The sequence below is a fragment of the Propithecus coquereli genome, unplaced genomic scaffold, assembly GCF_000956105.1.
Source record: "Propithecus coquereli isolate 6110/MARCELLA unplaced genomic scaffold, Pcoq_1.0 Scaffold45, whole genome shotgun sequence".
Taxonomy (NCBI): domain Eukaryota; kingdom Metazoa; phylum Chordata; class Mammalia; order Primates; family Indriidae; genus Propithecus; species Propithecus coquereli.
In genome coordinates this window covers 1,167,959-1,195,474 of record NW_012150285.1, presented here as the reverse complement: position 1 = coordinate 1,195,474, position 27,516 = coordinate 1,167,959, and the positions used below count along the sequence as shown (strand labels likewise).

General features: G+C 36.4%; 1 protein-coding gene across 1 annotated transcript in view; it reads left to right on the top strand.

Annotated features, from left to right (window-relative positions):
• Positions 1 to 11,062: 11,062 nt before the first annotated feature.
• Positions 11,063 to 27,516, top strand: part of DPH5 (diphthamide biosynthesis 5) — a 47,714-nt gene continuing 31,260 nt past the window's right edge. The window contains exons 1-3 of the mRNA XM_012654858.1: positions 11,063 to 11,186; positions 11,389 to 11,546; positions 19,530 to 19,654. Of these exons, the coding sequence (XP_012510312.1) occupies positions 11,412 to 11,546; positions 19,530 to 19,654 (260 nt within the window). The 5' untranslated portion in view covers positions 11,063 to 11,186; positions 11,389 to 11,411. The remainder of the gene's footprint in view (positions 11,187 to 11,388; positions 11,547 to 19,529; positions 19,655 to 27,516) is intronic.

Sequence of the window (27,516 nt, the reverse complement as noted above, 5' to 3'; positions counted from 1 at the left end):
GTGTGAGTAACTAAAGTGGAGATCACAGAAGTGTTATATTAGTGCCACTGTAAAAGCCAGCAAACTAACCTAAAACACATTTTTTGTGTAGTAGCTAAAATCATTTTTTATTATTAGTAGTAAAACTGTGGGGTTTTTTTAGCAGTACCAGAAAAGAATAAATGAGAAAACGTCAAAACTTAAAATACAGACTACAATAAAGGGAAGAGCCTAGAAGGACTGAGAGCTGGTCAAATATACCCACACATAATGGAATGAGGCTGAACTCTCCCACACCTTCAGAAACAGCAACTGGACTGTAGCTTAAACAGTGCTTTCAATGAATAGAAAAAATACGAAAAGGTTGGTCCATAAAACAGGTTTCAGAAAGGGAACTTATGGCTATGAGGCTCATTAACTATAATAGCCTGCTGTACGGAAGACAGATATTTTCCTCCCTCATGTCTTCCCAGCATCTAGGTAATCATACCCATTTGTTTGGATTTTATGCTCATCAAGTAATCTTCAAACTGGTATCTAAAAGAAGGAATGTCCCAGTTAGGAATACATATTACTCATCTCTCTCCAGACTCTAACAGAAGTGGACACAATGGCTGCCAGATTTTTGTATATCAGAAACAGGTAAACATAGATATAATTAGACCACATCATTAGACCATTACTGAGAAACTGGTATAGTGGGTATCCTAAAAAATCCACGTAACATGTTTGTAAGGATGAAGGCCATCTGCAATGCTGTCCCTTCTTCAACATGTTGGGCTCCCTGGAAAACATTCCACCAACACAGTCTCTGCAAATCATGACATAAATAAACTTTGGTTATCTGCTGACCAACCTTCTAAGCAATCAAGCATCCAGAAAGAGCTTCCAGGTGTTACCTAGATATTATAAAAAGAATAGAATTATACCAAGCTATTAGAGCAATATCCAGTTTAACTAATCTTTTCCCCCTGTTCTCTAGCTTTACCACTTTTACCTCTATTACAGCATGTATCACCACACATTTTGTGTTATCTGTATAGAGCACAGGTATTGATGCTGTCTTCTCTACTTGAATATAATCCCTAGATGGTACAGATGGTGACTTATGCTTCTCTTCACCCCTGAGAATACAGAGCACATAGCTTTATGCATGACAGACACTCAATAAATATTTGTTGGCTTGAACAAGTCACAATTAAGGTCAACTAGGTATCACAGGGCTTCAAATTAGTTTTGGAAGAAATTAAGCTAAATCTCTACATGTGATGACCACTCATGAATACGTAAGAATCTGTCAAAATGTGATCCTCCAAAAATAAGTTACTCTAGTTCTCAGAAGGTTTTTGGGGAGGGGAGTTTGAAAGTATTTCAAATGATTTGCAGAAATGAGTAATAATCTCAACTCTCTCTGCCTATTTATTTCTGTGTCTAGCTGGTTATAGAAAAAAGGTAAGAAAAATCTCATGGCTCATTCTAGTTTTGTTGCAATTTCACCATTAACTGGAGTGTATGTTTATAGCCATCACATATTATGACAGCCCTACAAAGACTAAACGAGAACTTTTCCAGGATCCATTTCTTTGTGGTTTTAAACATTATTAAACTGAATGCTGAGTACTGTTAATTTCGATCTAAACTTATGTTTATTCTTGACATTTGATAATAAACTTCTAAAAGTAAGAAGTAGGTTCCAGTTTGGATTATCCTCAGGTTTTAATCAATCCCTGCCCTCTCCTCCCCCATTTAGTTATGCTCATGGTCTTCCACACTGACTTATATAATCGACATATCTCAACTTATCTTGCCATTGAGTGTACTCAAGACTGATTATCACCTCATGTACAGATCACTGCAATAGTTTATGAAATCACTTTCCTGTTTCAAGCTTCTCCCCTCAGTTCATTAGCATATCTTTACTTGACTGTTCTTGTTAAATAGCACTTTCACTAAGACATTCTACACATACTCATTTAACATGTATTAGGAGCAGAGCACCCAAATGGGTGTTACAGAGAATATAAAGATAAAACATTGTCCTTGCCCTTGAAATATGCATGCAGTGTAACTACAAAAACAAATCAAACAAAACATATAATAGCAATAAAATATTAAAGAAAATCAAAAGAAGAAGGAAGAAAAGATATCGCAGTTTAGGTGAAGTGGGAAAACACTATGGATGAGAGGCTTCTGAACTAGAATTTTAAGGATGAGATGAAGTAGGGAAAGAATATCCTAGGTAGAGGCAACAACATGGAGCAATGGGTGGCCATGAAAGTTGAGACAAATTAACCAAAAGCAAGATACAAAGCAGATGAGATCACATAACTAAAGAAACTGAAGATTATAACGCCGAGGCAGAAATCTTAGCACATGCTGTCTAGTGAAGACCACCAAGCAGGTGGTAAACAACAGCTCAAGATACGGGCAGCTGGCCACTGGGCCAACATGTACAGTTGAGCAGGTTGCATGTGGTCTATGTGAATTGCAGCCTTAAAGTTGTGCCCACACCCTGTTCAAATGTGCTCAGTGATCCTGACAGTTTCAGACAGGTAAGTGCCAACTTTTGTGGGGGTCTAGCTTTGTAAAAGGGAATTTATTCATGGGGCAAAGGGGTGAAGGGCAAAAAGTCAAGTCTCTCAGAAGACTGAAATCAGTTGTAAGGCTCAATCTCTTGAAATAACAAGGCATAGACGTAGATTCTGATGACTAGGTACAAGGCAAAGAACTCTATTACTGAGAACACGGGTAGGCCTGACAGAAGCACAGGTAACAGGAAAGTGAATAATGTCTGAGTGATGCAAATATCAAGATTAGTGTGATATTTAATAATTTCTACATGAAATTTCTTATAGCTTCTCTACCTAAGAAAAGGATCAGCCCCAGAGTCTCACACCACCATGCTCTAAACACCTCAAACCTACTGATGGGGTTTAATTGGCTGTAGGACAAAATTATTACGAACTAAAACACGTATCACATCATTATTTAAGAAAAAAATGTTTAAATTTATTTATTTTTTAAGTTTTCAATACCACTTTCTGCTTTCTTTTTTTGCAAGTAACATTTCAACTACAATATAATTTTTAAAAGCTCTGAGCTTTAGCCTGAAATCCGTGTTTTCTAAGTACCAAATACTCTAATTACAAATTTACTTTCTTATGGTGTTGAGGGGAGAGATGGTCCTAAAGTGCAATTTTACCTAGAACACACGGAAATTGTGTAAAACCACAGGTCAGAGAATATCTTTGGTAGTAATTCTGGCTAATGTTAACGTGTACTACATTGCAGACCTTTTGAGATACACTTTACCTGTAACATTTAATCCTCACAAAAACGCTAAAGGTATTAATATTTATAATGATAGTTAACATTTATTGAACACTTATAAAGTGCAAGGCACTGTTTATATGCAGTATTTACTTCATTTCATTTTCATGATGGTCCTACGAGATAAGCACTTTTATTATCCACATTTTATAGGTAATATAAGGAAGGGTTCAGGAACTTTGCTAAGGTCACACTGCTAGTTGGAGGGAGCCAGAATTCAAGTCCTGTAGTCTGACTCCAAAGCCCATGACATTAAAGCCCAGGCTCTTAACCACTGCAATTTACTGCTTCTGCAATTGGGATGCATGTAGTAAACAATATTTTTGATACTACTGATAGAATTTCATTAAGTATTATTGAATAAATATCAGAAAAGAAGCAATAGCTAGAAGTAAAGATATGATTAAAATAGATTCTATGAGTCTAAATCCCAATAAGCCATTATTTTCAGAAATTTAATGAGCTCTGATAGTGAAGTGTTAAAAATTGCTGAAAAAACACAACGCTACTCAAAGTTTCTAACAGAAAATATTATTGTAAAGCAAACAAAAAACCCAAATAAAATAAAGTAAAATGCAAGGAAATAAGGTTAGGCTGAATCACATCCTATGCCTGCCTAGGATTTAGAAATGCAAACCAAATCCACTTCAAAAAAATTAAGTTTGCAGAAATTCTGCAACTTGATACAGATAGGGGTTTAATTTTGGTTGAAAAAGTTTCTAGATTTATCATGAACAAAATCACTGTCTGTAAGTATCATAAGTGACCATATGACTAAATCTGAAGAATCATATGACTAAATCTGAAGAATCACTTAAGGTCTACCCACGTCTATTAGTGTAAAAATTTAATAACAACAATTTACATGTTTTTTTTTAATTTATATTTTGGTTATGCTAACTTCCAGGCTTAAGGAATTAATATTTTGCTCACTGTTTCATATAAAACCTATTAAAGGAGGAAAGGTAGGAAAGCAGGAGAAAGAAAAAGAGACTTATTGGGGTTTAGAAACATGAAACAAAGCAAACGTCCACAAGTGCAAAAGTGCAAAGATCTCACTGTAGTTGATTTCTGGTCTAGTGTTCTTTCCATTCTAACCCACTTCTTCCACACAAGGAAGTTACTAAATCCTACAATGCGACTTAGAAATCATCTAACTAAAAGCATTCATTTTACTAATAGCAAAAAATGGTACAAACTCACATAGTCACTGGCAACAGAGCCAAAACGAGAAGTCAGTATTCTGACCACAGGTGTTCTCTCCAGGTACACTATATTCTTTAAGCACACATATTCACTGGTGCGCCTATTACAGCCTCTTTACAGAGAGTACCTTATTTGCAAACAGATTTATTCATTTACAAGTACAGATTCCGCACTTAAATAACATTGTGGTAAGGGAACTAAATACTTCTGCCTTAAAAATTAATACATTTACTTGCAAGAGGTTTTAATTAATACTAACTTTATTTTATTTTATTTTTGAGACAGGTTCTCACTCTGTCACCCAGGCTGGAGTGCAGTGGTGTCATTGCAGCTCAATGCAACCTCAAACTCCTGGGCTCAAGTGATCCTCCTTTCTCAGCCTCCTGAGTAGCTGGGACTACAGGCACGCACCACTACGCTTGGATAATTTTTCTATTTTTTGCAGAGAAAAGGTCTCACTCTTGCTCAGGCTGTTCTCGAACTCTTGGCCTCAAGTGATCCTCCAGTCTCAGCCTCCCAAAGTGCTAGGATTGCAGGCATGAGCCATTGTATCCCGCCCAATAGTAATTTTAAAAACATTTTCATCCAATACAAAAAGTGATACTGGTTCTATTAATATTAAAGAATAAAGAAATTAAAGACAATTTGAGAAGAAAATAAATTATATATGAGGTAGTTAACATCATTAATCATCAGAGAACTGTAAGTTAAAACCATGAAGAAATATCACTACACACCCACTAAAATTAAAAAGACTCATAATACCAACTGTCAGCAAGGATATAGAGCAACTGGAATTTGCATCCATTGCTGGTGGGAACGTAAACTTTACAAACACTTTGAAAACTGTTTGACACAATCTATGAAAGTGAAAACACATTATATATGTCCCATAACCAAGCAATTTCAATTCCTAGGTCTGTAACCCAACAGAAATGAGTAGCAATGTCCAAAAAAGGACAGATACAACCATGTTCACAGCAGATTTATTCATATTAGCTCAAAATGGAAACAAATGTCCACCAATAATAAAAGATAATTGTAGTACATTTATATAATAGAATACTAGTGAACAAAATAAAAAGAATGAACTATCACCACATAGAATATGAATGAATAAAGCCAAGCCAAAGAAGCCAGACATGAAGGAGTACATATTATATGAGGCCATGTGTAAGAACAAGCAAAATTAATTTAGGGTCTTAGAGGCCAAATAATGGTTACCATGGGAGGGGAGAGCGTTTACTGGGAGAGGACAAAAGGAAGGCTTCTGGGATGCCTGGTCGGCCATTTTTAAGCACTTTGGCTTTTGAGTGAAAGGGAAACCACTCCCCTTCTCTCACCAAATCTTGGCTACTTTAGATTTGTTTCCCCAAATAAAACTTAAAGGACACTATGTAGTTTTTTAAGCACAGAAAGAGCGAACTCTGTATCCCCGATTCTACCTTTTTAGCAATAGACTTTGGAGGAAGGAGCACCCAAGTATAAAAATAGGGTAGAAACAAACAGCAAGTCTACACACACACATACACACACACACACACACACACATGCACACACGCACATAAGGGAACATCATGGGGAGCTACTTTACACAAAAACATGAGCTGTAGGAGACTTCTTTACAATCAGTCCACATTGTCATTTTCTCAATCTGTTAAGCAAGAACTAATGACAAAAGTTCCCATGTTTTACAGAAAATAGCTCTACGTTTATTATTTATACATTTTACATCATCACATGATTAATGTAAACTGTGTAGATGGGTAAATAAAATCACTGAATTAAAATTTTTTTCCAAGTAAACAAATGTAAAAATAAAGGAACTTCAAATTTTTTTTAATCTTAGCAAATATAACTCCTTCTCCTAAAGCAATGCTATCTTTAACTATCACTTGTTTATGAATTGTTAGAAAATAATTACTATAAATCAATTCAACATCTTTGAGCTCTATGAATATTAATCAAGATAACCTGTAACAAAAGCAATCTCTGGAAGTATGTAGGTTAAAAGGCTAGCTTCTGAGTAAAATAATATTCTCTATTCACAATAAGGTCAGATGGAGTTTAGTCAGTCATCCTTATGTCTTCTTTTCACTGGACAACCAAGGAGCGCAAATAAGAAAATTGAAGGATGACTTCTTTTAGATGTAAGGTAATTTCAATTTGTCCATAATGTAATGCAGTGTCTCAACTACGTTGTTATTACTTCAAAATAAAAGTAGTATCTGATGTGTTTATGACAATGGAATGGAAAAGCCATCAGTATTAACTTCTTCTGACTATCTCCATCTTTCTGACATTTTACGACTACTGCCTGAAGGTCTCAGATATAAGGAAGAATTTCCAACAGTGAGAGTACTAAAAATGAGTTATTGACAAAAGCTATAAAAACATCCTAAAGATCTCTCAGTAAAAGCATAAATGTTCACCCTCAGGGATGATTTGGTATCATCCTACCTGAAAGCATGAATATAAAGTAGAAAACTCTTCAGGCTTCATCTGTCCTTGTTATTCTTTAAACTAAAAAAGGCTTTTTACTTCATCATTTTTATTTTTATTTTTTGGCCCTATAAACATCCTTCTCTATAACCATCCCTCTCTCTTCTGGTAGACATGAAACTTCAAATTTGCTATGACATTATAAATAAATTTGTAATCTGACTGCTCTCATTATCATTAAAACAATGCTACAATGTATTTTAAAAACTAATCTGAAACTGTTTTAAAGTAAAATTTTCAAAGCCCAGCCTAAATAAGGGGAAGTAATGATATCATTTAATCGGCTATATGCTTAGGTACGTTTTGTTAATCCGTTACCTAGATGAAGAGTTTATCTTTCAAGCAAAATGTGATCACGTGTATCAATGTCTGCAACTTCCTTGGAAATGCATTAAAAAATGAGATGGGTTTGATGCCTGGACAAATGGATAAATATGTGAAAAAGCAAACACAGCAAAATGTCAACAAGACTAGAAATCTCCTAGTGACCATATGGATGGATGTTGTGACGTTGTTTCAACTTTTCTATATGTTTGAAATTTTTCACAATGAATTGTTGAGGAAAATGCAATCACATTTGAAACTTGTTTTAAATGGCAAGGGAGAAATGTCTAAATCCCACAGAATAATTCTGCAAAAAACACTAGGCAAGACTTTGCTGTTTATGTTTGTTGAGTTGGGGAGGAAAAAAAATTGCCATAACCCCTTAACTTTTTCTGTCTACCTCCGGAAAACTCCAAAATATTTGGACCCCTATTGAGAAATGAAGGTAGGTAGAAATGTTTTTTAAGAATTCTATATAGTGAAAGCCAGTTCCTCTCGCTGACTTTTAAAGAGTAAAAACTTATTATTTCTGTATTTTAGATAATGTTTCACTTCCCTGCCTACCCAGAATAACTTTATTTTCAATATAGATTTACTTCCTGAAAGGAGATAAAGCACATCTTCCTTTGGATTAATCATTTTTTTTTTTTTTGCAATGTCCTTTCACTGTAAATCTACCTAAAATTATTTTTTAAAAATCTGAAAACAAAAAACACATACAAATGATCAGCATATTGGATAGTTTGTTTGCCTACTCAATAGTATGCATATGAAGTATATGTTATGTATGTCACAAGCCTTTTAACATAAATGACTTTCTAAAGTGGCATAAGCAAGACATGTTTATGTTTGTTATCCATTAGCGACTTTACTGTAGTTATTTAAAATATACCACTCTGTATTTCATAAAGATAGAAAAATACATAACTCAAAGAAATTGCTCAGTTACTAGTGGGTAATAATGATCTATTAAACAATATTTATTGGAAACCTACTATGTGCAAGGCATAATGCTAACCCTTAGGGATGAGAATATGAATAAGACTTCATGAAACTGATGGTTTGGTAACAAATGAACAATTATAAAAACATTTCAATTGGTTGATAAGTACATGCAGAGTAATACTGTAATAAGGAGGAGACATCTAAACTAGCTTACAGGGTCGGGGATCTCTGGGAAGGCTTTCTGAGCTTGGTACTGAAGAATGAGTAGCAGTGACCGAGGCAGGAGAGAAAGGGAGATGGCAGTCCATGCTGAGGTGGCAGCACAGAGGAACAAAGCAGCATGTTGTGGCCACAGAACTATAAGCAATTCAGTATTGCTGGAAAAAAGCTCATGGTATGGACCGTGGAGAGATGAGGCTAGAGAGGCGGGCAGTGGCCGTACCATGAATGATGCTGCAGGCTATGTTAAGAAGCCTGGACTTTCTCTTGGTCTCAAAAGGATTTTAGAAGGGGAGTAGTATTTTCAGATTTTATATTAGCTAGAACTCCCTGGCCCCTGGGTGAAGGAAGAATGTGAGACGGACATGACAACCAGCTACACGAGTGACAAAATGAGGACCTGAACCAGGATGGTGTTAGAAGGTATGGTCTTTGCGGAGACGTACAGGTAGATATGACAGATTGGATGTGGGGGTGGCTCCCAAGCATCTGGCAACGCTCCCCCTTATTCCCCCACCAAAGTAGATAATAGAAAAAGAAAAGCCACGTTGAAAGCAAAGATGATGGATTCAGTCTTGGATGTGTTGAATTTAACACCCCTCTGGGTTATCTAGGTGAAGATCTCCAGCAGTAAGTTAATACATGAGGCCAAGGGAAAGAGGTCTGAATGGGAAGTTGAAATTTGAATCAGCAAAATATTAGAGATACCTGAGTGAACAGTTTTTCTGAGGTTTTGTTAAATTTTAGCCATTCTAATAGGTGTGTAGTGGTAGCTCATTGTAGTTTAAATTTTTATTTTCCTAATTCCTAATGATGTTTAACATCTTCTAAAATGGTTATTTGCTATTCATATATCTTCTTTTGGTATCCGTTCAAATCTTTTGCCCATGTAAAAAAATTGAACTGTTTTTTAATTTCTGCATTTTGAGTGTTCTTCATATATTCTTGATATTAGTCCTTTATCAGATATATGTTTTGCAAATATTTTCTCCCAGTGTATGGCTTCACAGTGTCTTAGTGTCTTCTGAAGAGCAGTAAGTTTTATTTTGTTGAAGTCCAGTTAATCAAATTTTCTTTCTTTCTTTTTTTTTTAAAGACATGGGGTCACGCTCTGTTGCCCAGGCTGTAGTGCAGTGGCTGGATCCTAGCTTACTGCAACCTGGAACTCTTGGGCTGAAGCCATCCTTCTGCCTCACCCCCCCACCCCCACCCAGCAGCTGGGGCTGCAAGTTTGCACACCAGCCTAATTTTTCTTATTTTGTTTTCTAGAGATGGGGGTCTCACTATGTTGCTCAGGCTAGTCTCCAACTCCTGGCCTAAAGCGATCCAACTGCTTCAGCCTCTCCAGTTGCTGGGATAACAGGCCATGAGTCACAGTGCCTGGCTCTACAATATTTTCTTTTCTGTATCATGTTTTTGGTGTCGCACGTAAGAAATCTTTGGCTAAATAAGGTCACAAATATTTTCTCCTAAGTTTTCCTCTAGTATAGTTTTTCTATTTACATCTATAATCCATTTTGAGTTTTTTTTTTTTTTTTAGGGTATGTGTGTGTATAGTGTGAAAAAATAGATCAATGTAATGAGAGGGGATAGACTCAGCCAAGAAAACGTGTAGATTGAGAAATGCAAAGGCTGATGGAAGCCAGGAATAAAAACCACCAAGGTTTATGTAAGGGAGATGGGCAAAAAAACACACGACATTGTAAGAAAATTCTGAATATCAACACTGTCTAAGACAAGAAATGGGAACTTACTTTTTTTTTTTCTTAACTTGGATGAGGTCACTAGTGACCTTAGGAAGAGCACTTTCAGTCAAAACAAACCTTTCCAATATCAAACCACATCTAACCAACTACTTTATAAGAATTCCCCCTGTGGAAGCACTTGATACTCTGAAATCCCTGTGCACCCTTAAAGGTTACTTCTTTAGGCACAGGAGGGTCTGGGATTCCCAAAACTGAGGATGACTGAGGGAGATCCTTGGGGCATTCTGGCCTGAGGTCTAGGGGTAAACCCGAGGAGGCACCGCCCAGCTGGGAAATCAGAATTACACTTACCGCCGGGTTTGCTAATCTGACGCCTCATCAAGGAGGCAGCCGGTTAAACTTCGCCAGGATGAGAAGGCGGGGCTTAAAATCTGTGCACTTGGGCAGACTCAGGGCGAGTTAGGGAAGTCCCTCCCACGAGCGACCCCCTCTGTTGTCCCGAGGAGCAGTCGCGAGGCACAGCGCCCCTGCTGACTCTCCCCGAGGCGCGTGACCCTCGACTCAGGCTCCTCCGGGGCGAAGAGCTACTGCATTTACTCGGGCCCAGGAAGGGGCAGTTTAAGCCTTTGGTTAGGGGAATCGTGCGCGCGCTAGGTCCTTTCCCCGAAGCCATGCAGGGGGCGCTTGACCGATTCATCCTGAGCCACTGACCTTTCGTCTCCCCGCCCCAGAGGCCCGCGGGTGTTTGCCAGTGGAGCCGGGATGCGGCCTCCCCTACCCGGGAGCCCGCTCGCGCACCTCTCCAGCCAGTCGTAAAGTGCAGTAAATGCGCGTGCGTTTTGCGGCACCGTAGGTGAGGCCGGCGGCGTGCGTCCTTGCTCGGCGCGGATCCGGCACTTTGACAGCCGCTTCTGCGGGAAGGCGGCAGTTAGGAATTTGGGGAGGACGGAGAACCAGCCATAATTCTCTCAGCGGGTAATTGGTTGCTCCTAGATTTGCATATCGAGAGACAAAGCTGTAGGGTTGTTTAAAACACTGAACGTAAAGTTCCCAAACCTCACTCGTAATATGCTGTTCCTCGTGTGCTTTGGTTTTCACCTTCGTGTTGATCACTAGGTTTTAGGTGGAAATCCTTGGTGTAGCTGACATTGTTTTTCTTGTTCACTTCGTCCTGCAGTCTTTCCTCCCCTGGAATTTGAGATGCTTTACCTCATCGGCTTGGGCCTGGGAGATGCCAAGGACATCACAGTCAAGGGCCTGGAAGTTGTAAGACGCTGCAGTCGAGTGTATCTGGAAGCGTACACCTCAGTCCTGACTGTAGGGAAGGAAGCCTTGGTAGGTGCTTAAGGTTCCCCAGCCTCCTGGGAAGAAAGCTATCTAATATTTGGTTTTCGTACACTAAACTCAACAGAATTTTAAGGCGTGCTTGTTTAAATCCTTTAAAGCACATCCCCTGCTCATTAAGAATCTGAGGAGTTGGAGAATGGAAATTGTACACCAACCAAGTGACTTGGAAAATAAAAGGGTGCTTTGTCCTACTTTACAAGTCTAATTTTGCAGCTTTCTCCAGCAAATAGGAAAGTTATTTTACATTCTTGGGGATAGTTATCAAAACCCCTTATTTCATGAAATAGCCAAGAAATCCTTTCTTTGTTGAGTGCTAAAGAGGTGCTGACCCAGCCTTAATGAGTTGGTTATATATTAAAAAACCAAGCTGAAATCTTCCCCCTTTGAAGTATTTCCATAGGGAATGGTCATCGCCTTTCTGTCTGTATCATATTTAGAGAGCTCTTACCTTTAGATAGGCCCAATAAGGCTTATACTCATATACTTGTATATATTGAGTGAACCTGGGACTAAGTAACCAGAGGATTTGTTAGTGTATTACATTAATACATTTTGCTGGCCCTGATAAGGGCTCAGTAAATTTTGGAGGAAAGGTTAAGTTCAGATTCATTGTCAAACTCCAAGTAGAATATAGATTAAGATCAAAAGATTAATGGGCGTGCTCTGGGAGAAGGGAGTCGATTTTTAGAATTACCTTTGTCTTGTGTTCCAAACAAAAAAGTGATTTAAGATTTTCAGGTCTTCTGTCCTCTCAGATTCACAATCCAGAGAATTCTGAAGGTCTCAGAGTTAGTTTAAAATCTTGATGAAGAAATTAAGGACTGCTACTATTCATTGAAATAAAGGTTGTATCTAATGACCTGCTTTGATTTGGCTCCCACTTTTGTCAATGTTAGGATGGAACCAAAATATCTAACCTCAAAAAGATGGAAATATGTCTCTCTAATGAGTGATCATGGAAAACTAGAATGGACTTCAAACTATCTAAGAGAATAGACACACATAAAACAGCAGCATAAGGTGTCAGAGCATGGCACAGAGGAAAGTTTGGACCTTGTTTTATCTTTGCCCTGTTACATGTTAATGTGACCTTGGACAAGTCATTTAACTTTAATTTCTTACTGTGCAAAATGGGTTCAAAAATGCCTATTTTGTATCTTCTCAGCATAGTGCCTGGCACAAAAGTGTTTAGAAATGGTATTTGTCAACAGTTGCATTTCCAAACTTCTCTGAATCTCAGTTTCTTCATTTGTCAAATGGGGATAACCAGTTGGAGGGTTATGTAGGGTTTCATTAAGGTGAATGTGTGAAAGTGCTTTGTAAATTTTAAGTGCTAGCTAAATATTAATTTTGGTTGCTATCATTTTTTAAAGTATTTTTTTCCAAAAATGTACTTATAAGGTTATTACTTATGTAGTAAAGGTTTGGGGCTGAGCCCAACATCACCTATAGGTAAATTATGTGTACTTTTTTAAGGTGCAAGAATATCTGTTCCTTCATAATAAGTTTTATAGAACATTTACTATGTATTGTTTTAAATGCTTTACATGTTGATTAGGATTATTAATCTATAATTACTGTTCACATTTTACACGCACAGAAAAGTTAAGAAACTTGTCCATAGTCATACAGATAGTGAGTCATAGAGCCCCAGGATATGAACCAAAGCAGCCCTGGGTTGAGATCTGCTACTTTTGACATTTTTACTATACCGTGTCTCTGTATTCTCAAGGATAGATAATAGCTGCACAAAGTACAACTTCTTACAGAGAAAGTAAGATTCAAGCAAAAGGGTCAATCCTGGATCCTGCCCTATTGCAGAATTCCTTTAGTGTGCTCTGCACATCCTCTTCTAGTTCCTCAGTTCATGCTCTTTCCTGAGCAAATTGCCGTACCACATCAGCCACCTTAAATGAATCATTTCTGGACTAAAGTATAAAAAAAAAAAATTAATGCCTTATATTGCCCAGTAAAATCTGAGAGCCACTTTCTATTCAACCACTTCCTTTTTCCTTTCATTTCTACCTTTTCTTTTTTAAAAAATTGATTTTTAGAAATTGTTGACATGTGTTTACATACCTATATATACAATCTGATCTCAATAACTACACATAACTATTACACAGTAAAAAAATTAGAAAATTCTATTTTGTACGATGAACATGTTCTTTTTTTTCAATAATCAAATGATATTTTATAAAAGGCACATGGGCGTTGCTAAAGAAATCTGCAATCTATCTGCTTTACACTGAAAACTGTTGCTTTCAAATTGCTAAACTGGTAGTATTATTTATATGTTCTCTATTCAAAAGTTAATCTAGAGACAGTGAATCTAAGAAACAGTTTTAGTTTTGGTATATATATCTTGAATTTCTTTAGGCACTTTCTGTGGATACGTCATAACTTTCCTGCCTATAATGCACCTGTGTACATTATACAAAGAAACATAAGCGATGGTCTTGATAAGTGGTTCGTGATTCATCTGTGTTATAACCAGGAAAACTTAAATGATAAAGGAAGATTTAAGTAAGAATTCATAACAGCGATGGAAGGAAAAACTATAAAATATATATATTTGTAAAGAACCTAGATGATCTTATCTAAATCCAAACCCTAGCTTTCACCAACTAAGTAGTAGAAGCTGTCCCAAATACTAAATAATTACTAGTTATTAATTACTATTGGAATACATGTGTGAGAGAAGATCATTTCGAACTGTGGTGGTCAGGTAATACTACGGACTTGATGGAATTTGAGCTGTGTTTTCTTTCTCTTTTTCTTTTTTTTTTGATTTTATTTCAGTATATTGTGGGGGTACAGATGTTTAGGTTATGTATGTTGCTCTTACCCCCTCTGCCCCCCAGGTCCAAACTTCAAGCGTGTCCATCTCCCGGATGGTGCACATCACAGTCTTTGTGTATGCATATACCTGTCCCCTCCGCCCCCCTCCCCCCTGCCTGACATCCAATAAATGTTATTGTTATTTGTACACTTATGTGTTGACCAGTTAATACCAGTTTGATGGTGAGTACATGTGGTGCTTATTTTTCCATTCTTGGGATACTTCACTTAGAATGTGTTCCAGCTCTATCCAGCAGAATACAAGAGGTGCTGTATCACCATTGTTTCTTAAAGCTGAATAGTACTCCATGGTATACATATGCCACATTTTATTAATCCATTCATGTATTGATGAACACTTGGGTTGTTTCCACATCTTTGCAATTGTGAATTGTGCTGCTATAAACATTTGGATGCAGGTGTCTTTTTCATAGAGTGTCTTTTGTTCTTTTGGGTAGATGCCCAGTAATGGGATTGCTGGATCAAATGGTAATTCTCCATAAGGAGAGTATCTTAAGGTATCTCCATATTGCTTTCCACAGAGGTTGCACTAGTTTGCAGTCACACCAGTAGTGTATCAGTGTTCCTATCTCTCCGATCCACGCCAACATTTATTGTTTTGGGACTTTTTGATAAAGGCCAGTCTCACTGGAGATAAGTGATATCTCATTGTGATTTTGATTTGCGTTCCCCTGATGATTAGAGATGTTGAGCATTTTTTCATATGCTTTTTGGCCATTATTCTGTCTTCTTTTGAAAAGTTTTTGTTCATGTCCTTTGCACACTTTTTGATAGGATTGTTTGATTTTTTCTTGTTGATTTTCCTGAGTTCTAAGTAGATTCTAGTTATCAGCCCTTTATTGGATTTATAGCATGCAAAAGTTTTCCCCCATTCTGTAGGTTGTCTGTTTGCTCTTGTGAGCTATGTTTTAAAATAGTGAACCCCAGTCTTTTTTTGTTTGGTTTCTTTTGTTTACATCATGGTTCAAATAGAAAATAGTAATATTTGTACAGCCCTTTAGGGTGAATGGAGGAAGGTGCTTACAGACAGAGGAGACTAACTGTGGGGCCCCAGGTACCCTGCAGAAAGCAGAGGAGATCACTAAACTTTTCTTATCTTTATCCCATTTGTAGCACTTGTGAAGCTTGTGCAACCTACCAAGGTTCTGTGATCTTGAGCAGTCATTTAACTTCTCTGTGCTCTGTTTCTTAGCTGTAACATGGGGATAAAAATAGTTCCTATTTCAGATTGAGGAGAAAAGTAAATTAATTCATATGCATAAAGTTCTTAAAACAGAGCTTGACCATAGAGTAAGCCCAATATAAGTACATTAATACAAATATTGTTATTATAGGTAAGATTTGGTAAGGGGAAGAGAAACAGCATTCCATCTTGAAGGAAAACTAACCGTAATCAAAAGCATGGAGGGGGAAAACACAGACTTTTGCCATACTTGTTATTGGGCTTCACTGAAATAGCTCTTTTATTTTCTCGCAGTGTATCTGTTCCCTCGTGTCTCTTCCTAACTTATGTCACCTGGATACCAGCTCCCTCTATTACTTTGTCTTCCTGTTCAACTACTGTGGATTGAGATCAGGAAAACAGAGGAGAGAACAGTAAAGGAGAAAAATGAGGCCATCAGCTATGAACTTTATAAACTTCTCATCTGCCTTTACCATAAATCTGAATTTGTCTTCCCTCCAGCTTTAGAAAATGACTTGTAAGATGAGATTCTCTTCCTGTCCAAGACATAACTCCACCTAAATGTGTTTTGTAAAACCCCTTCTACTCCCTTCCCTAGAAACTTTACTTACAAGTTTTCCTTTCTTCTTTATGTTCAACCTGTATTAACGTCCTTCTCCCCTCATCCTGAAACCATATTTAAACACTGTCCATGCTGAAGATTCTCTTTTAAACCTCTTTCACCATAGTTATTATTCTGCTCTATCTTTTCTTTATCCAAAACTTTTTGAAAAAGCATGCCTTTACTCTTTCCACTTCCACTCAGGTCTCAGATCCCTGCAGGCTGACTTCCATTCCTTGAGAATATATCTCTGTTTTTGAACATTTCTTTACTAGCCAAGAATTTTGGATAATGGTTTTGAATTATTACCTGTTTTACCTCTTTTGATGTGGTTAACTATTCCTTGAAACTGACTTTCTTGGTTTTATTCCTACTTTTCCATTCTTCTCAGTCCTCCTTATTTCTCTGTTCCTTCTTTAAATGTAGTATTTTTAAAGATTTTGTCCTTGCATTTGTTTCCATATACTACTTTGAACTTCTACTCTTTTGCTTTTTGAGTAAGTAATCCATTAAACGGTTTGAAATTTAAAAGGTACTAAAAGATATACACATCAAAAGATTTCTATCCCAATTTTTCTTCCTGGAGGCAGTTATTACTAATTTCCTGTATGTCCTTCCAGAAATATCTGAAAATAATTTTAATTTTAGTCTGTCTTCCAAATAGAAAAATTGCCGACTTAGTGTAAGAATGAATTTTTTTTTTTTTTTGAGACAGAGTCTTGCTCTGTTGCCCAGGCTAGAGTACGGTGGCATCATCATAGCTCACCGCATCCTCAAACTCCTGGGCTCAAGTGATCCTCTTGCCTCAGAACCTCTTGCCTCAGCCCTCAAGTTGCTGTAGTACAGGTGTGCACTATCACACCCAGCTAATTTTTCTTATTTTTTATAGAGATGGAGCTCTTTCAGGCTGATCTTGAACTCCTGGCCTCAAGCAGTTCTTCTGCCTCAGCCTCCCAAAGTGCTGGGATTACAGGTGTGAGCCACTGTGCTCAGCCTAAGAATGAATTTTGAATTTTACCTTAATTTTTCATGAATGGGAGATGATTAGGGCTGAGGTTGTATAAAAACTAGCTAATCAGTCATTGGATATATATGATGCAAATTTAAAATCATTTGTAAATGGTACTATTTGTTTATTATTTTCCTTCCCTGATCCCTGAATAGGCTTGATGCTCCTATAGTACATGTGATGTGGTAGTTTCCCGCTAGACAGTGTGCTCTTCAAGAGCAGGGGCTATGTATGTCTTAGTCATCATTGTCTCCCAATATTAGCCATAGAGTTCAGCACAGAAGATGTGAGTAAGAAATATTTTTATGGTGATTGAGTGAATGAATAAATACGTGGGTACATTAAAAAATAATGTAGTACCAGTCTCTTACTGCTTTTACTGTCTCTTCCCTTTTTTAACACATTAACTGCCATGTGAGTTGTATTTAACTCCCACTAGTTTTGAGCCTAGGGCCTTGTGAAGCATATGTAACTCACATATCTCTTTACTTTGGGAGCTGTGTGGTACACAGGCAACTCATGCTGCCATGCTGTAGCATACAGGTTACGTGATAGGGGGCCCCCTGGGCAAAACCCTGCAGTTAGTTCGTGAAAATCTTACTTGTTGATGTTTTTATTGGTACAATTAATATTGACTATTTAATTGCATATAATTCACAGAAAACAATAAAAAATAACAAAATTTTCATTAAATTAGAAAGAATTGTTTTGTTTTCAAAGTTTTTATTCTATTTCCATAATAAAACACTTGTGACCCCAAGGAAAAAATTGTTTTTCTAGTGTGGCAGTCAATGTGTTAAACACTGTTATTTCAAGAGGATCAGCTGTTTGTTTATATTGGGATATTTGAGTGTGTGTATAAACATTCTGTTGTCTCAGTGAAATATTTCTAAGGATAAATGTTAAGTACAGAATGACGAATGATAGAAGTCTTGAAGAGAGAGTGGGTTTTTTTGTTGCTGTTAAATCCTTGATAAAGTATGGGATAGCATTGCTACTAGCATTAAACTAGTAGCCTATAACTTCTTGGTCTTTTCTAAGGAATGTTAGAAGTTCAGAAAAGGCCATAGTTTCCTTTAGTTTCTATTTAAACATTCATGTGTTCTCTTAGATATGTGAATGTAAATGTTGTGCAATTATTAAGTTTTCTGGGGTCATAAAATCAAAGTAAAACATAAAAATTAGTGATTAAGGAAAAAGTGCATTGTAAAAGTGAAAATAAAGAGAGCATTTTTCATCTATATAAACATTGTCATTGGGGACTTCTGGAACATTTCTTTTAAGATGTGAAGAGAAAAGGAAGGGATCTTTTTCACATTTTAGGAACAGATTCTGTTCAAGTATTAGGAGATAATTATTAGAGTTAGAACTATAGCATTTATCTTTGGATGTTTAATCATTTGTTCATTTACTCATTTGTTTGACAAATGTTATTGAGTACCAGATACTCTGCCAGTACAGCAATCCTTGTAACTTTTAACACTTCACACAAACTTCTCAACATGTAAAAAACAGTATTATTTATCTATGCATCCATTTTTACTCCATTTGAATTACATATTACTCCATAGAAAATCAGTTAGAAGATTCATGATCTTGGATAGTACCCTGTAACCATTACCACATGACCACCAGCTTACTAAGTCACTCTCTGCTGGATTTGTTGTCTAACGTTGAACTGCAGGGGATTAATTCACAAAGCAGTTTGTGTGGAAACTTTCTATAGGTTTAGAAGTCAGTTCTTTCCCCTGCAGCTCTGCCTTTTTAGCAATGACTAGGGAATACAGTTTTTAATTAGTTTTTTGTGCATTTGAGTAGGAATGTTCACTGGTTCTGCAAATAGCTAAATCTTAATTTTCTATTATTTGTCATCGGTGTTACTTTTCATTTTAGCTGAGATACCATACATTTTTTCATAGAAAATTTACTAAAATCTAAACTACCATGTTTCTTTATAATTATTGTTTAATATATTTATTGTGTATTATATCATGTTTCTAAAGTGGGGCTCATGAATGCATATTCTCTGTTCATCCTACAGCGTTCTTCCCAGTCTATTAGAACTATATTTAGAGATACATTTAAAATGCAAAAAAGCCTCAGATGTTAAGAGGTCTGTTTCCTTTGGGATATTAAGATAGCCCCAAAGACTGAGTTTAACTGCAGCATGATATAGACTGCTAGTATTGAATGAACTATATTTGGATGGTTACCAGGATTTCTACCAGACAAAGATTGTACCCAAAGATTGTTGTGTATGTGTATTGATATGGTCACCTGCTGTCTCTCATTTTGATCTTGGACTTGAATCTGTAGGAAGAGTTTTATGGAAGAAAATTGATTCTTGCTGACAGAGAAGAAGTGGAACAAGAAGCAGATAATATTTTAAAGGATGCCGATATCAGTGATGTTGCATTCCTTGTGGTTGGTGATCCATTTGGGTAAGTCATAGCAGATATTTTGAGTTTTTAATTCACTTACTTTTTTTTAATCAGTAAGAATTATTGTATTACATTTAAAATTTTTACCTGCCAGGTCCTGGTGAGGGACTCTATTTATCTAAGCTCTGTCTAAAATTTCATAGTTTAAACTTTCATTACCTTTGAGATTAATGAGGAAAATCTGTTTGGTAAATACATCATCATAGGTATCATGGCATTATCAAGTGTCAACTGTAAAAAGTTTGTGTTATTGCTTCTGCTGTTTTTTTAGAAGGTCATGTAGGGCAACAAATGTCTTAACTAGTATATCATTATCAAATATTACATTATCAAAAGTCATGCTTGGCCGGGCGCGGTGGCTCACGCCTGTAATCCTAGCACTCTGGGAGGCCGAGGCGGGTGGATTGTTTGAGTTCAGGAGTTCGAGACCAGCCTGAGCAAGAACGAGACCTCGTCTCTACTAAAATTAGAAAGAAATTAATTGGACAACTAAAAATATGTAGAAAAAGTTAGCCGGGCATGGTGGCACATGCCTGTAGTCCCAGCTACTTGGGAGGCTGAGGCAGTAGGATCGCTTGAGCCCAGGAGTTTGAGGTTGCTGTGAGCAAGGATGATGCCACGGCACTCACTCTAGCCAGGGCAACAGAGTGAGACTCCGTCTCAAAAAAAAAAAAAAAAGTCATGCTTGTCATTTGCTGCAGATAATTAGAAGCATTTTGGCTTCCTTTCTCTTAGGCTTTTTCTCCCATTTTTAATCATCTAATATTTGACAGTACTGCTGTCACTTTTTTGCCCTGAATTTATCGTTTATGAAGCCTCTGATTTCAATTTCTTATATCCGTTGGGAGCTCTGTTATTTCTCATTACCAAAAACATGGGCCTCTACTTGGCTAGTCAAGCATCATCAATCTCTAATGTCAAGCCAAATAGAAGAATTCTTTGTCTACAGCTGGTGACCCAAGATTTATGTCACAGGTTTAAGGAACATAAGGACAATTAAATCACTATGAGCCCACCACCAAAAATGTTTTTCAAAAGAATGGAATTACATGTGCATGTGTCTGTCAAAAAGAAAATAATTTATATCAATTTATGTGAATATGAGGTGCCAGAGATTGTGTATCTTTATTATACTTGATTGCAAATGACAGTGGGTAATCATACATTTTAAAATATTTAAATAGTTTGTTTTAGCCTTTGACATTGTTTCCTGTAAACTTAGGGCTTCCTTGAAATTAGCTGTACCTATCTTCTTTTTTTTTTAGTAGCCACAGAATAATAAAATAAAATAAGGATAATGAAAAATCCTGTATAGAAAATGTCTTGTAACTCTTGTAGGATTTTCTCATGAAGACAATGACTCCTACTGCAGAAAACCCATGATTTCTACAGTGAAACCTTCTCCCACCAAACTTCTGAACTTTATGGTACTGCAATGCTTACAGTCACTTAGATGAGTAATCTCAGAGTCACTTTTGACTTTCATGGCATCCAGTCACTGACAATGTCCAATAAACAACAAAAGTGCTATTCAAAGTGAGGTTTGCAGACTGGTGCTAACCCACAAACTATTACCAGTCCATGATGAGATAAATACAGAAATTGAGTTAGCATTTAGAAATTTTGTAGCTATTTTAAAAAGTATAATTTATGTCTGCTGAATTTAAAAATAAAAATTGGGGGCTTTGGTTTTATATTATTTTATATTTTATTTTTCTAATGTAGTCATGCATCACTTAACTAAGGGGATACACTCTGAGATATGCATCAGTTTGCAATTTCGTCATTGTGTGAACATTATAGAATGTGCTTACACAAACTGAGATGGTATAGCCTACTACATACTTGGGATGTCTGGTATAGCCTGTAGCTCCTAGTCTACAAACCTGTACAGTACGTTACTCTACTGAATACTGCAGGCAATTGTAACACAATGGAAAGTATTTATGTATGTAAACATATCTAAACATAGAAAGGGTATGGTAAAAATATGATATTATAATGCTATAGAACCACCATAATATATGTGGTCTCTCCTTGACCAAAATGTCATTATGGAGCACATGACTATAGTTCATTTTTATTGCATTTGACAAAACTATTGTTCTGTGACAATTTAGAACCCCCAAAATATTGTCTTTTCACCATAGATAGTTTGAGAAGCACTGCCATTGACTTTTGTTTTATCAACTTTTTCATGTCCTTTTATTCCTTTCCACTCTGGTTGCTACCATTCTACCTAATCCTTTGGAAACTTCACCTGGGCTCATACATGAGAACTTTATTAGCTCCATCATTAGCCAGACATTAAAAATACCACCCAACTTGCCCTTCTACCCATGTTCTGCCACTCTTGTACTAAAGCCCAGATCATGCCAACCGGTTTGCCCTTCCCTAATCATCATGATTTTTCTCCTTCCTGCCTTTGTTGAAACTGCTTCCTTCATTTCTGATGCCCTCTGATGTATCTCTGACTGTCAGAAGCTTTCCCATCTTTCAAAACTCAGCTCAAACATGACATTCTCCGTGATGTATTCCCTAATTGCCCCAACCTGAAGTTATTTCTCCACTTAACTGCTGACATGTATCATTCATGCTAGTTTTCATATAAAACCTCACAACATATTTTTTATAACTGTGTACATCTACTCTTTCCTTAGATTTATAGGTTATCCTTCACGTTTTATCTCCCTAGCTTTCTTCACAATATGTGGCATACTGTACATACTAATTAAATATTCATTGAAGGAGTTTCTGGGTTTTTTGCCTAAGGTCAAAAAAGAAAGACCAGGCATATCTTGAACTGACATTTATCTGTCCAGTAAACACCTTTTGAACACTTGTCCTGTGATAGGAACTTCTGCATGCTGAATGATAAAAAACATGGGTTTATAGTTTAGTGGGAAGGCCAACAGTAATCAAAGAAAAAAAATTAAATTTCGATAGTGCCGTAAAGAAAAAAAAAGAAAACAACAGGAAGAAACTTCTTACTGTGGGGTAATATGGCAAAGCTTTTCTGTGGAGGTGATATTTAAGTAAGTATTTGAAGAATGAAAAGGAACAGGAGAAGGGAAAAACAATCTAAGCAGAAGGAATATCAAGAATGTGTTCAAGGAACTGAAAGGCCAGGGTGGCTGGGGCAGGGTGGGTTAGAGAGAAGAGATGAGAAGGTGTTGCAGAGGTAGGCAGGAGCCAGCCATGTAAGGCCTTGGATGGACTGGGAATTTTACTTGAAATCCAGTGGAAAACCTTTGGAGGATTTGAAGCAGGAAAAATCACAATCAGATTGACATTATTAAAACAATCACTCTAAATGCTTGAGTGAATGGATTTTAGGGAGGTAAGAGTGTCTGTGATGGAAGAGAGAAAAGGAAAGTCTGGAACATATTTAGAAAAAAGTATGCTGGGATGGAGGTGGTGGAGAAGAAAAGGAAAGAAGTAAATCTGACTTCTAGGTTTTTAGTTTTCGAACTGAGTAGTTGATGGTGCCACTTGAAAACCAGCAGAGAACAGGATTTGAGGAATAAGAATTGGTTCTAGAAATGTGTTGAATTTAAGATGTCAGGGAGGCAGTTAGATAGCTGCTGCTGGAGCTTAGGGGATGGGGCATCCTAAATATGTGGCTTTTGAAGTCATAAGTATGGAGATGGTATTTAAAGCAGGAAGAATGGATAAAAGCACCTTAGGAGAGAAGAACAGGATAAGAAGAGGGCCTAGGATCAAGCCCTAGGAAACTTTGGCATTTCATAGTCTATCTAGAGCTAGAGGAGGAGGACAAAACAAGAGTATGTAGTACAGAAGCCAAGAAAAGGGTTCATTTCATAAAGGAAAGACTGGCCAACTTGGATATAGTGCTGAGAGTTTGAGTGTAAGGTGAGAATGGAAAATGTGCATGAATTTAAAAGCACCATGTTTGGAGTTCATCAATGGCGGCTTTATGGAGGAGCTGGTACGCGAGTTGGGTCTGGATAGGGTTTAACAGGTGGAGATTATGGGGTGGACCAGAAGGAAGGGAAGAGAGAATTCCATGTAAATGAAAAAACTGAGGCTCAGAGAAAGTGCCTTGATTAGTTACTGCTCTGCTCAAAAACATTCATGGCCTTAAATCTTGAAGTCTTTCTACTTTTTCCTCCAGCTACTCTTTGTGACTGCTATGCTATTAGCAAATTGTACAACTTTCCATTTCATACGTGTTTTGCAATATTCTTGCACCATGTCCTTGCTCATGCTTCTTTAAAACAGACTGTTTTTCCCAGTTTCTAATTAGTGACATGTAATTTTACTAATTATAAAATTAGAACCCAGCTGAGATTTTACTCCTATTTTATTCAGGAGTAAGTGCTGTTTTCCTTATTTATTTTTTAAAACTCCTTTGGCAATGAATTTGCCCTATCTCAGTGACTTATATATAACCCTGTATTTATATTCAGATTTAAGTAATATTTACTGTACTTCAGTAATTTTTTATTTACAACTGGATTACTATTGGGACGTAGTAAGTTAGAAATAGGATGATGGGGAATGAGTAATTTTAACTGGGCCTTGAAGAATTAGAATTTGAGTGGATTAAATAGAGAAACCAGGAAAGGAATATTGAATGAAACAAGGCACTGAAATTCTTTCTTATATAGGATAAAAAAAAAGTCCCTTGTTTAATTTTAAACCCTTTTCTACTGAATAAAACACATTAAATAAAAGGGAAGATTGTTCAGGATGCTCAATCTTAAATTTCTTTTTTTCTTAACTTTTTTAAATTGTAAAATACACATAACACAAAATTTTACATTTTAGCCATTTTTAAATGTACAGTTTAACGGCATTAAGGACATTAACATTGTTGTACAACCATCACCACCATCCATTTTCAACAATCATAAGTTCTTTAAGAAAATAATTAAAGGTCATAGTAAAGTAAGTTGATGTAGTTCTCATCATCTTTGCCCTTTTATCCTTGTTATTGAAAGGAATGCGGAAATTAATCACATAAAGAACTTGAATGACTCTAAATAAGTACTACATCAGTAGTTCTGACTCAATCATTGTGAGAGTTGATAGTCTCAAACATTCTATCCCTAAGTCTCCCAGAAAGTTTATCAAACAAACTCTTTCTAATGATTGTTCTGTTTTGTTATTCCATTCTGTATTTTAATATGCTCTTTAACTATATGTATTGTTATAAATGAACACATAATTTTTATCCCTGCATCGTGTGCCTTTTCTTCAGTGGCATATACATACAAAAAAATATGCCTTTTTTTTTTTTTTTTTTTACCTGTGCCCTAATGTAGGCCATTCGATTGCTTCCATTCCATGTAATGTGTTTAAACAATGCTTGGCACCTAATAACTGTCCAGTGAATGTCAGCATTATTATCATTAGGCCACTTTTATCTCCAATATAAATAAAGCCTTTATGTATAAATTAATGTATATAATCCCTTCCCCCTCTTCCACTTCTTCATTCCCTCATTGTAGATTGTTTCCTCGTGGTAGATCTTGCAAAATAGGTTTTAAGATACAAAAAACAAAAGGGGTGGACATGGACATTTTCTAGTATAAAGCATATTGTCAAATTATTTTTCAAAAGGTTACTGCCAATTTATACTGTTTCCAGTAGTTCATGAGAACATCATTTTCAACATATCATTGCAAATATCAGTGAATTTCTGGGCCACCATTAATAGCTAAGTCAAATATGGTGGTGTATCTGCAAACTAATGTTATTATAAATTAAAATATAAAACAAACCTACCTTGTCTTATACATTTAAATTTGTCACCTTTATATACTTGATTTTATTGATTCTATTAATCAAAACGTTTTTGAATCTCCTTTTTTGAAATTGCCTTTAGAATGATTCCAAGTAACAAGCACATTATTATTATTTTTTTTATGTCTGCATATTATGGGGTACAAATGTTTAGGTTACGTTGCCCTTGCCACCCCTCCCCCCTCCCGACAGAGAAGCACATTATTAATTAAGGCAAATTTGTTAACCATTTCTGGGCATATGTAGCTATACATATAAACATATGGTTTTGGTTTGAGCCACATTCCTATAAATAGCAAATTTGTGTATGTATGTAATCATTTTAAATGAACTTGTTGATAGAGATATAATTTTAAACCAGTTTGTCTTCTTCCTCATCTATTTAAATAATTTTCCAAGTAACTAATTCAGTTTTCATTATTCTTAATGTTAAATAGCACGATTCTGTTGAAAGTGATATGAAAAACATTCTTTATAATTGGCATTCATGTTATTTTTTAAAAGCTCGCTCTAAATCAATTTAATGATTATTTTTCATACTAGTTTTTATTTTATGTATATGATTAAAAACAGACTTCCCTGGTGTATATTTGTTAATCTGAGTCTGACTGCCTCATGGGGTGAGAGCCCTTGATCTTCCTACTTGGTATGCATTGATCGTTGACAAATTCTGCTTGTTTGTATGTAATTTCTCAAACATGCAAATGTTGCTTTACCCAGCAGGGCCTGAAATTTTTGCCAAGAGGGAAAAAGGCCTTTAAAATGCGGTTGTAAATTGATGTGGGGTTACATTTCACAGTATCCATATTTATATACATTTTCTTTCTACCTCAGTCTACTTAATTATAGTCACGAGATTTATCGCAAAAAAGGAAAGGCACCAGGCAGAATATACACACACACACACACACATACACACACACACACACACACACACACTAATCATGCACAGTAACCAACTGAAGCAGTTACAAATAAAATGACTGTTAGATGTAAAATCCCATTAGGATTATTATCAGGTAGAACTCTCATATAAAGAGTGAAAGAATAACAGGCTATGAAAATTTCTGTACAGTCATACCTTGTTTTATTACACTCTATTATGCCTCACAGATATTGCATCTTTTATAAATCAAAGGTTTGTGGCAACCTTTTAAGCAAGCCTATCTGTGCCATTTTTCCAACAGCATGTTCTCACTTGGTGTCTCTGTGTCATGTTTTGGTAATTCTTTCAGTATTTCAAACTTTTTTATTATTATTACATCTGTTATGGTGATCTATGATAAGTGATCTTTGATGTTACTATTGTAATTATTTTGCGGTACTAAGAACTGAATGCATATATGATGGTGAACTTGATTGACAAATGTTTGTGTTCTGACTGCTCCAACTGGCCATTCCCCATCTCGCTTCCTCTTCTCGGGCCTCCATATTCCCTGAGACACAACAATATTGAAATTAGGCCAATTAGTAACCCTACAATGGCCTCGAAGTGTTCCAGTAAAAGGAAGAATTGCACATATCTCACTTTACATCAAAATCTAAAAATGATTAAGTATAGTAAGAAAGGCATGCTGAAAGCCCAAACAGGCTAAAAGCTAGGACTCTTGTGCCACACGATTAGCCAAGTTGCAAATGTAAAGGAAAAGTTCTTGAAGAAAATGAAAAGTGCTACGCCAGTGAACACATGAATGATAAGAAAGCAAAACCGCCTTGTGCTGATAGGGAGAAAGTTTTAGTGATCTGAATAGAAGATAAAATCAGCTACAACATTCCCTTAAGCCAAAGCTTAATCCAGAGTAAGGCCTTAACTCTCTTTAATTCTGTGAAGGCTGAGGGAGGTAAGGAAGCTACAAAAGAAAAATGTGAAGCTAGCAGGTTGATTGGTGAGGTTTAAGGAAAAATGTCTTTGTAACATAAAAGTGCAAGCTGTAGCAGCAGCAAGGCCTCATGTAGAGGCTGCAGCAAGTTATCCAGAAGATCTAGCTAAGATCACTGATGGTACTTCTACTTGTATCTCTTTAAGGTATCTCCATATTGCTTTCCACAGAGGTTGCACTAGTTTGCAGTCCCACCAGCAGTGTATGAGTGTT